The following is a 12,215-nucleotide window of genomic DNA, read 5'->3' on the forward strand; positions in this document are numbered from 1 at the left end:
GATCACAGATTGTGCATGATTGTTGTAAACACCAGCTCTGACACGTCCGTGAGGACTTGCCACACATTCATGCAATGGGACAGCAGGGGATTCTCCCATCAGTGCGGGTTGTGCACTGATACGGCTGCTTGCTCACTGGGGTTATTAATACAGTTATCATTTAATTATTTTTAAACACTATTAAAAATCGTATTTTGTCTAAATTACACAATGATGATTAATCGACTTTATAGACATTACAGTTTTATCGTCTGTTAATGCTGATATTCTGTAAAGCTGCTTTGAAACGATGTGTGTTGTGAAAGGCGCTATACAAATAAAATTGACTTGACTTGACTTGACTTCCGTTCGGGCCACGGCTTGTGTGGCCTCACCGGTGGCGCTGAGGCAGCAGATATGGGGCTTGTAGTCAGGCACTGGCTCGAAACACAGTGAAGGCGAACCAGCTGTGATGTATTCGGTTTTGGCATAAAGTGTTTCATAGCCTATGATTGCTGCAGAGTCATGACGTAATGCTCAGCAAACTTATTCACAGAGGCCAGCTGGAGACACTGTAGCATCTAACAGAGTGGCTTTTTCCTTATCACCTAAAAAGTTGACCTAAATCAAATTGATGGTTGACAACAGCCTTGTGCTTCTGTCCTCCCAAGTGTGTAACCTGGGTGTCATCTTTGATGCTCGGTTGACATTTTATTCACACATTAAAAATATTTCCAAAACTGCCTTTTATCATCCTCTATATGGCTGATGCAGAAAGGCTTATCCATGCCTTTATCACCTCTATGCTGGATTACTGCAATGTCTTCTTTTCTGGCCTACCAGCAAAAACCATAAATAGGATTCAGTGTATTGAAAACTCTGCTGCTCGTGTTCTTGCACATACCTCACGATGTCTACATTTTACCCCTGTGCTCTTGCAGTTTGCACTGGGTTCCCATTCATGCTCACATTGATTTAAAAACTCTAATTTTAACATATAAAGCAGTTCATTGCACCAGAGTATCTTTGCAGTCTTGTTGCGCCATACACTCCATCCCATTCTCTTCTGCCAATTCATTTGCACTTCAGCAGCCCACCAGCAATCTTAAATCTATGGGGGGAAAGAGCTTTCTCTTTCAGAGGCCTTATGGAATGCTCTTCCTTTAGAAACGCCCCAACCTTGGATTGTTTTAAGAAGTTACTTAATACTCATTTAAGGTAGTCTTTTTATATTTATTAATATTAGTTTAATGTGTGTTTGCTGCTGTATGTTAGTAATTTTGAGTTTAGTCTTTTTAAATTTGTTGGTATGGTGGTTGCTGTTGTATGTTATGTGTTTATTCAAACTTCTAGCGCTTTGAGTGGAAGAAAAGCACATTATATATAAAAGGTATTATTATTATCACTAATTTCTGTGAGGTCAGCCATACATGTCTATCCAGAACTACCAGGTTGTCCATTGTCCATGCCGATGCCCTGCACAGTGAATTTCGTGGCATGCAACGCTAAGTCTGTAGCGGTGCGGAGCTCCTAGAATGTCTCTGGATCGAAAACTTGCTCGTCCATGTGCTTGTGGAGCTTTGCTTGAAATACCTGGAGCACCGTCATTGCGTGGAGTACTGATCCAGCTTGTCCTGCCACTCAGAATTCTTTTCCAGCCAGAGCAGACGTTTGTCAACACGGGATGGAAGGATGTATGGGTTGTGATTTCCACGCCATGTTACTCGCTGGGCAGAGGTGTGCTGCTACTGCCTCCTCCACAGAGGGTAGTTGGGCATAATGGCCCTGCCATGCCTCCTCGTGTGAATCCTCGGGTATCACAGAGAGGTGGGTGGGAGGACACTTGAGGCTGAATCGTCCCTCAGAACAAGGGCGATTCGCGAGCGCAGCATCTTGAGACTCATGCCTTGCAGTGAGGGCAGGCTGTCTCCATGAGAGCTGACTCTGCATGGGCGCAGCCCAGACAGTAAATGTAGCCCTCATGCTGGTCTGATGGTGGGATGTGCTCTCGCCCAAGGAACACTTACGGAACGATCCATTGGAAATATTCAGTGTAGCTGTGTATGAAGCAACGCCCACACAGTTACTATTGTTCAATGGGGCAAATTCGCCTCACGAAGTTCAACAAACTTGAGCTCCACATGAAATCCGGCCAGGGAAATTCTTCCCCACCGGAAGTGTATCGTGCAAAATACATGATTGCACAGATTCCCATTGGGATGACTGTATTTTGCCCACGTAATTTTGCTGTGTGAAGGTAAATGTGACCACACCGTTGCACAAACGTACTCTGTCGGTACCATGCTACAATCATGGTATCTGATGGTAATACTATGGTATTTTGAGAATTACCATGTTAATGAATGATTACCATATAAATGTTCCATGGTATTTACATGGTACTCCAAGGTACTACAAACAAAGAATAACATGATTCCATGGTACATGTCCAAAAAACACAAAACAATGGTATATGTAAAAAAAAACACTGTTTTGATGTGGTACATGATATATGATATTTCCAGTATTGAAATTGTAGCTATACAAAAAGAACAATGGTATTCCAATTTGACCATGTCCAAAAAACATGATTGTACCTTGGTACCTTTTTGTTAGAGCAAGGGAATTTAATTAGCAAAATCTCATGTCTACCACATGGACACACACACACAGACTTTTGGACTCTCTCCTTGTAAGGCCAGTGAAATCGAACCACAGGCTAATATGATTTAGTTGTTATGCTATGCAATTTGTCTGTCCAATTAGTGTGGACAGACAAATTGCTTGTCCCTGGAAGCATGTTGCATTGTTCCTATTTAGAACAGGTTATAAGTATGAATCTCAAATGTGCGGTTCATATTTCACCCTAAAATTATTTATAATAAATACACACACACACACACACACACACACAAAAGATGTATTGCAATATGGCATTATTTTCATGACAATAATGCAGTTTTCGTAAGATTCACCCTAAACTAAATTTAACACATGCTAACTTGCTTGAAACTCTTTATAATAATAATGGTTCTTAAGTGGCGTTGCTTTGTGGGAAAGTTGTAAGCCCTTCTACATTGTCCTACATATTACTTTGTGGGTTTTTCTTTTATTTATTTTATACTGTTGTGGCTGTTAATCAGACTGACCCCATTGTGACTTTACTTGGTGCTCCTGATTAGAATGGGAAAGCTGTTTATTAAGCACAGCTGATATGAGTTAAGCTTCATTCCCCCCCCCACATCTCTGACAGTTGTTAAAATGACAGAGCACACACACCATTCGATTTGCTTGCTATTGCTGTGTTTTCTGCACTGTTGAAAAGAGTGAGAAAACATTTATGGCCACATGCCACTGCAGCAATGCAAAGTTTAAATTTTTGTCTGATTCCGCTTCTTTGTATCCCTGTCTTTAATCACCAGATTTTCAATTTCACATTTATTCTCTCTCTTCACCTCGCTCACTCACTCGCCACTGCTGGCCAAAATTGACTGCTCTCCCAGGGAGACAGGAAGCGGCCCTCACATTTTCCCCCATTCAAACAATAATAGGAGAGAATGCTAGGTATTATTTTAGTGGTGGCTTGCCACTTTATCTCCCCCAAACATAGTTTCCTCTCCGTCTGAGCACCGCTTCCTCTCCTCCTAATGTCATAAGAGAGAGTGTGTGGGAGGTTGTGTATGAGTGAGAGAGAATACACCTTTCAGTGGACTGAATGTTTGGTCTTCAGTTGTGGCTTGAAATATTAAGAGAGAAAGAGAGCAAATTAGCTGGTGTTTGAGAGGGGAAGTGAGAGGGGAGTGTTTGTCTGTTAATTTTTTCCTGGACCAGGAATCTGGTCAGAGCCTCAGGCTGCCTCATTACAGCTAAACTACCGCCAACCTTCACTCATATGACAGCAGAAGCCGTCAGGGTCCTGATAAATCTGACCAATTAGAGCAGACTCAGACCTCAGGGTTATCCTGCGGATCAAGGCTTCTACAGAGGGCGAAATGTTGATGGTTTAAACCTGAACTTCACCTTGAACCTCAGGCTGACCTTCTGCCAACAGGCTTTGATTGGATTGATCTCCGAATATTTCTCCCACTGTGAAATTATGTGTTAAGTGAGTATCTTTAAAAAATTCAAAGTGTGTGAAAAACCTAAACTTGAAGTGAATGCTTCAGTGACATCTACAGCTTCATCCTTTGTTATCTTTGTATCTGTTTGGTTTATTTCACACAGACGAACAGTAATTAGCTGTACTTATGTAGCCTTAGATGCTCATAAGCTCAGGATTGCATTTGTTGTTTGTGGGTTAGGTTGAAAGCATTTATTAGTGTGTGGCTGTGAATTTTAGTAAAGATAGAGGCTTTATAAATAGCCGCTAGCTGTCTTGAGAAGTCTTGCATTTCCTGGGTTTGCATGTGTGTGTGTATGTATGTATAGTATGTATATATATATATATATATATATATATATATATATATATATATATATATATATATATATATATATGTATGTGTGTGTGTGTGTGTGTGTGTATGTATGTATATATATATATATTAGGGCTGTCGATTTAACGAGCGTTAATTCAGTGTGATTTAATTTTTCAAAATAAATAATGCGTTAAAACAATTTACGCATTTAATCGCAATGCCCACACTACACTAGCATGTCTGACGATGGATTGAGATTGAAATTAATCACGAATAAAATCAAAGAAATTTCCTTCAAACTTATTTATAAGTACTTCCTCACTAATTAATTTCTTGTAGAGATATTTAATTGTGATGTCGATATATTCTGTATATCCTCCTGCAGGAGGAAACATTTTTTCATTTATTTTCGAGTTGTTCTTACTCGACTTGTTTTTGCTCTGATTTCTGCAAGATTGTTAGAGATCATATTATTTCCAGCTTTCAACTTTGTTTTGAAAATGTTTTATTCAGGGTTTTTTTTTTTTAGCTATGACATGTCTCTTCATAAGGAATATTATTTGATAAATGTTCTGCTTTTGTTGGCAAAGTTTAGTTTTCATAAATAAAAGTATGGTGGTTATAAACCATTAGTTTTAATTCAGAGGTTCAGCAATACCTAAGAACAATTTCCAATTTGAGTAGCAAGAAAGCTGTATTGAAATATGTAAACAATTTGATATTTTTATTAAACTGTTTATTTATTTATTTTCCTTTTTGTTTTTTGTTTATTCTAATATACCTATTGGCTCTAGATGTAAAATTTTGTAAGCATTAATAAAAAAAAAAAAATAAAAACAAATGACTGACACAGGTGTAAATTGACAGGCCCTTAAACAAGACCTCATAATAAATCTCCAACTGATTGACAAATTCACTTGTGAAATGGATTGCTGTGAACTGTGTGTCAATGATAGTCTTATGATCAATAATATGGTAGTAAACAATACATTGTATTCTAAAGGCGCTTTTTGCATTGTCTTATCAATGATTAAGAATGTAATGAATTTTAATTATCTGAATATTTTTAATATATATATATATATATATATATATATATATATATATATATATATGATGTATATGTGTGTGTGTGTGTGTGTGTGTGTGTGTGTGTGTGTGTGTGTATACACTCACCTAAAGGATTATTAGGAACACCATACTAATACTGTGTTTGACCCCCTTTCACCTTCAGAACTGCCTTAATTCTACGTGGCATTGATTCAACAAGGTGCTGAAAGCATTCTTTAGAAATGTTGGTCCATATTGATAGGATAGCATCTTGCAGTTGATGGAGATTTGTGGGATGCACATCCAGGGCACGAGCTCCCGTTCCACCACATCCCAAAGATGCTCTATTGGGTTGAGATCTGGTGACTGTGGGGGCCATTTTAGTACAGTGAACTCATTGTCATGTTCAAGAAACCAATTTGAAATGATTCGAGCTTTGTGACATGGTGCATTATCCTGCTGGAAGTAGCCATCAGAGGATGGGTACATGGTGGCCATAAAGTGATGGACATGGTCAGAAACAATGCTCAGGTAGGCCGTGGCATATAAACAATGCCCAATTGGCACTAAGGGGCCTAAAGTGTGCCAAGAAAACATCCCCCACACCATTACACCACCACCACCAGCCTGCACAGTGGTAACAAGGCATGATGGATCCATGTTCTCATTCTGTTTACGCCAAATTCTGACTCTACCATCTGAATGTCTCAACAGAAATCGAGACTCATCAGACCAGGCAACATTTTTCCAGTCTTCAACTGTCCAATTTTGGTGAGCTCTTGCAAATTGTAGCCTGTTTTTCCTATTTGTAGTGGAGATGAGTGGTACCCGGTGGGGTCTTCTGCTGTTGTAGCCCATCCGCCACAAGGATGTGCGTGTTGTGGCTTCACAAATGCTTTGCTGCATACCTCGGTTGTAACGAGTGGTTATTTCAGGCAAAGTTGCTCTTCTATCAGCTTGAATCAGTCGGCCCATTCTCCTCTGACCTCTAGCATCAACAAGGCATTTTCGCCCACAGGACTGCCGCATACTGGATGTTTTTCCCTTTTCACACCATTCTTTGTAAACCCTAGAAATGGTTGTGCGTGAAAATCCCAGTAACTGAGCAGATTGTGAAATACTCAGACCGGCCCGTCTGGCACCAACAACCATGCCACGCTCAAAATTGCTTAAATCACCTTTCTTTCCCATTCTGACATTCAGTTTGGAGTTCAGGAGATTGTCTTGACCAGGACCACACCCCTAAATGCATTGAAGCAACTGCCATGTGATTGGTTGATTAGATAATTGCATTAATGAGAAATTTAACAGGTGTTCCTAATAATCCTTTAGGTGAGTGTATATATATATATATATATATATATATATATCGTATATGTGAGTTTACGTTAGAAGTTTACATACACTTAGGTTGAAGTCATTAAAAAAATATTTTTAACCATTATAAAACTTTGTGCATGACACAAGTAATTATTCCAACAATTATTTACAGACAAATCATTAAACTTTTAATTGACTATATCACAATTCCAGTGGGTCAGAAGTTTACATACACTAAGTTAACTGTGCCTTTAAGCAGCTTGGAAAATTCCATTAAATTATGTCACGCCTTTAGCCAATTAGCTTCTGATTGGATATTTACTGAATTGGAGGTGTACCTGTGGATGTATTTTAAGGCCTACCTTCAAACTCAGTGCCTCTTCTCTTGACATCATGGGAAAATCTAAAGAAATCATCCAAGACCACAGAAAACAAAATTGTGGACCTCCACAAGTCTGGTTCATCCTTGGGAGCAATTTCCAAACGCTTGAAGTTACCACGTTCATCTGTACAAACAATAGTACACAAGTATGAACATCACTGGACCACGCAGCCATCATACCGCTCAGGAAGGAGATGATTCTGTCTCCTAGAGATGAATGTAGTTTGGTGAAAAAAGTGCAAATAAATCCCAGAACAGCAGCAAAGGACCTTGTGAAGATGCTTGAGGAAATGGGTAGACAAGTATCTATATCCACAGTAAAACGAGTCCTATATTGACATAACATGAAAGGCTGCTCGGCAAGGAAGAAGCCATTGCTCCAAAACCACCATAGAAATTCTAGACTACAATTTGCAAGTGTACATGAGGACAAAGATCTTACTTTATGGAGAAATGTTCTCTGGTCTAATGAAACAAAAATGTAACTGTTTGGCCATAATGACCATCGATATGTTTGGAGGAAAAAGGGTGAGGCTTGCAAGCTGAAGAACACCATCCCAATGGTTAAGCATGGGGGTGGCAGCATCATGTTGTGGGGGTGCTTTGCTGCTGGAGGTACTGGGTGCACTTCACAAAATAGATGGCATCATGAGGAAGGAAAATCATGTGGATATATTGAAGCAAAATATTACGACATCAGCCCGGAAGTTAAAGCTCATCACAAGTGGGACAATGACCGCAAGCATTCCTCCAAAGTTGTGGCAAAGTGACTTAAGGACAACAAAGTCAAGGTTGTGGAGTGGCCATCACAAAGCCCTGATAGAATCCGATTGCAAATTTGTGGGCAAAACTTAAAAAAACTTGTGCAAGCAAGGAGGCCTACAAACCTGACAATTCCAGCAACTTTTTGTGAGAAGCTTGTGGAACCAAAGTTAAACAATTTAAAGGCAATACTACCAAATACTAACAAAGTGTATGTAAGCAGTTGAACCACTGGGAATGTGACGAAAGTAATACAAGCTGAAATAAATTATTCTCTCTACTATTATTCTGACATTTCACATTCTTAAAATAAAATAGTGATCCTAACTGACCTAAGACGGGGAATGTTTTTTACGATTAAATGTCAGGAATTATGGAAAAACAGAGTTTAAATGTATTTGGCTAAGGTGTATGTAAACTTCTGACTTCAACTGTATGTATAAATGCAGCAAAAAAAGAAATGTCCCTTTTTCAGGACACTGTATTTTAAAGATAATTTTGTATACATCCAAATAACTTTACAGATCTTTATTGTAAAGGGTTTAAACAATGTTTTCCATGCTTGTTCCACGAACCATAAACAATTAATGAACATATACCTGTGGAACGGTCCTTAAGACACTTACATACAGTTGGAAATTAAGGTCACAGTTATAAAAACTTAGGACACTAAAAAGACCTTTCTAATGACTCAAAAGTAAGATGCAGGTCCCAGCTCATCTGTGTGAATGTGCCTTATGCATATGCATTGGCCAGGGCAATAAATTGCAATGAGATGCCCAAGACAGCACTACAGGGAGACAGGAAGGACAGCTGATCTTCCTTACAGTGGCAGACCACGTGTAACAACACCTACACAGGATCGGTACATCCAAATATCACACTTGCGTGACAGGTGTGATACTGCCCGAGTAACACCAGGAAAGCATAATCCCTCCATCAGTGCTCAGGCTGTCTGTAATAGGCTGAGTGTGGCTGGACTGAGGGCTTGTAGGCCTGTTGTAAGGCAGGTCCTTAACAGACATCACCGGCAACAATGTCGCCTATGGGCACAAACCCACCTTCGCTGGACCAGACAGGACTGCCAAAAAAAGTGATCTTCACTGATGAGTTGCGGTTTTGTCTCACCAGGGGGTGATGGTCGGACTTGTGTTTATTGTTGAAGGAATGAAGGTTACACCGAGGCATGTACTCTGGAGCGGGATCGATTTGGAGGTGTAGTGTCCGTCATAGTCTGGGGCAGTTAATCTCACTGGTTATTTTCAATTTTTTAATTATTGTTCTTTTTATTTAATTAACCTCTTGTCCTCTGTGTCATATCAAAACTTTGTTATTCCAAATATTGCGTTTTCTGAAATTTCTCACAATACTCTTTTCAGCTTCCCTTAGGAACACTACAAGTATTATCAGAACTAATTATTGAGAAATAAAAATTTCAAAGCCATTGTTCCCTTGGAAACCTTTTTGCAATCCAGAATGTTCAGGAATACTGCTCTCCTGGCAATGTAAATGATGGGCTGGACATGGAATCTGGGTGTAACGGGTTCAATGAAATTAGGAGCGGGAGACGGTGATTCCAACTCAGGAATGTCATTTCTTTTTTTATACAAAATAAAACGTGTTCGCTTAGAGTGCAGCCAGCTCACAAACAGCTTCACAGCTGGGCTCTCTCTGCACACTCTGAGGACTGGCCCCTTTTATTTACCCCATCTCTCACTGCGAACACAAACAAGCAATTACCAGCAAATCATCTCAAGTGAGAACACTTACCGCTTACTCTCTTTCCAGACGAACGCTCGACATTGCCCTCGCCTCCACACTGGGCCTTGTCCTATTAGTGCAGTTAGATTAGAAATTAATTCACAGTTTTTGCTGAAGATTTCTCTGAAAAAAGCTTGATCCCCATTTTAGTAAAGCACCAAATGGAAGAAATAAAAGAATTCCAGATGGCAAAATCAAACAGAGTTTTCCTTTTTTATTTGTTTCTTTGTTTATCTAGACTGACACTGCTTTGGGAGTATAGTGTCTTCTTCTCTCTTCTGAATGCTGTGGTTTCCAGATTGAGGTTTCTTATTGTCAGTAATGGGTGCTTGTGAATGTTTTGGTGATGTTACACATCCCACACTGTTCAGCTCATCCTTCTCTCTGACTTTGTTTCTGTTTCTGTTCTTGAGCAGACGCAGTGTGCCACTGATCCGTCCTCACTCTTGGCACCTGGCGAAGCTGTCAGAGGCTCCCTGCACTACGGGCACTGCTGACGCCTCAGATGGGCCCCCGGCTATGCAGCTCCACTTCACACCTTTCAGTGTACCTTGGAACTCTGGGGGTGACAACAGGTGGGTACATTACCCATTACACAGATTAAATATATTAGTAAACATACCTTATTCTACTTTGAAGCACTTTAGACCTCATTAAACCTTCATATTGCAATATTAGTCGCTTGAACAGATCTGTGTGTGTACAAGTGAGGTAGAGCAACACTGTAGAACTCATTGTTGAACTAGGGAATTTTCCTTCAAGCTAATTTCACAGGGAAAACAATCAGCAGGAAGCTAGTGATCTCACATCTTGTGTCAACATATGCCGGATGCCACCACTATTTTCAGACCAATGATTCAATGATTCAGACATTCTTCACAGATCACCAGTAAAGTGACCAAAACACAAAAAAGCCTTTTGTCTAAAACAAAACATTGATTTAAGAGACTAATCTTTAACTTTAAACTTGAACTTCCAATGTTTGATATTTGTGATTTGTTCATCGACATCTTACTGCTGATACTGTGAGGCCTGATTAAAACACTGGTTTTGATTAATTAATTAAATTGAGGTAATTAAGTTGTTTGCAAACAGTTTTAGATTTACAGTGTTATTTTCATTTTGCTTGGTCTTTTATCAATTGCACTTTGAAAAAACGTGAATCTTCGATGGAAACCGGATTAAGGCTCTTATCTCTTTTTTTAATTATTAATTGACCATTTTTGTGGTCCTTTTTTATGGGCTGTTACAATGCTTTAAATGCGCTTTTAAAGTCAATGTCATCTTGCATTGATAGACATTTTGTTGCTTCAGTGTTTTTAGGCTGGTATTTCAGTCATTTACAGTCACAGCATTTTAACCATACACACTAACTAGCCACTTTAATGGTCAATACAGACCTGTGTGGTTATAGTTAAATTTCTGTCAAATGCATCTGTGTGAATAAGAAGTTGGCTATATACCGGTAGATATGATGAACCAGTAGAAATTTGGCAACCGGTATACATTTTGGATTATCTTCTTTATCGCTGTTATGCAAAACTGCCACCACGTGCAATAAATGTGCACTTCATTCCATTCATGTAACTCGGCTTGAGTTAAGACTGAGAGTATTGAAGAAACATGATTTTTTTCAGGTTCTTATAAATTCAATGACATCAATCTCACTTTCTGAATGTGCTTCTCATCTGACACACCCAGCTGTGTTTCACGTGATTTCCTGAAGCACTATCTCTGAAGCAGGCTTCCAGATTGGGCTCCACAGACACTTGCGCAACTCAACCCGGTTTCTCTCTATCGTGGCACAAACTTTTAAACCTGTGTGATCCATTTGAATTTTTTGTTTTTATGGAGGAAGACTGTCAAACATCTAAAACGGTGAGAGAGCCTGGCATTCTAACCAACACTGATTAGGAAAACAGCTAAAACAATATCTCCTGCGTTCCAACAATTATGCATATTATTTAAACTACACTTCATCACCCTTAATAAAATTCAGTTCAATTTATGTTAAATATTAGGAAACAAACAGACTTTCAGATTTTCAAATATTGTCTACAGAGATGACTAATGAGCCTAATGAAGTATTTTATAACAATACTACTAGTCAACAACATCAGACTGAAATGTGTAATTTAGCATTGTTGATTACCACTATTTGAATACCACCAATTTTTTTTGTACTCTTGACGATCTTCATCAAGTTCCAAATAAAGAGAAAATTATATAAGAGGAAGTCATTTTCATTTATAAAGTATTTAATTCAATGACTGGATTTTTCAAAAATAGGCATTACAATATGGTTATTTAATATATAAACCAATTTTTATAGATTTTTTTGAAAAATTTAAGTAAATCAGGGTATATATCATTATTGTGACTAGACAAGGAATAATGATTTCCCACATGAAAACCTAATTTAATTTATCTTTGCTCTTTTCCTCTTTAACAAGTGTGGAGACAGAAACTTTATTGGCTGTCAGGAAGCCTCTGCTCAATAAATGATGGGATGTTACTATCCAGATGCACTTAGTGTAATATTA

At 38.8% G+C, this 12,215-nt stretch overlaps 1 protein-coding gene across 6 annotated transcripts in view; it reads left to right on the forward strand.

Moving 5' to 3' along the window:
* The window catches only part of LOC127644396 (protein Shroom4-like), a 75,819-nt gene that overhangs the window by 49,771 nt on the left and 13,833 nt on the right, over positions 1 to 12,215 (forward strand). For 5 of the 6 annotated variants that reach the window (XM_052127542.1, XM_052127575.1, XM_052127551.1 and 2 more), the window contains one exon: positions 10,089 to 10,247. In XM_052127542.1, the coding sequence (XP_051983502.1) occupies positions 10,089 to 10,247 (159 nt within the window). Of the gene's footprint in view, positions 1 to 3,698; positions 4,085 to 10,088; positions 10,248 to 12,215 lie in introns of those variants that run through there. The other variant, XM_052127566.1, reaches the window with a different exon arrangement.

This window comes from Xyrauchen texanus, chromosome 1 (assembly GCF_025860055.1).
Source record: "Xyrauchen texanus isolate HMW12.3.18 chromosome 1, RBS_HiC_50CHRs, whole genome shotgun sequence".
Lineage (NCBI taxonomy): Eukaryota > Metazoa > Chordata > Actinopteri > Cypriniformes > Catostomidae > Xyrauchen > Xyrauchen texanus.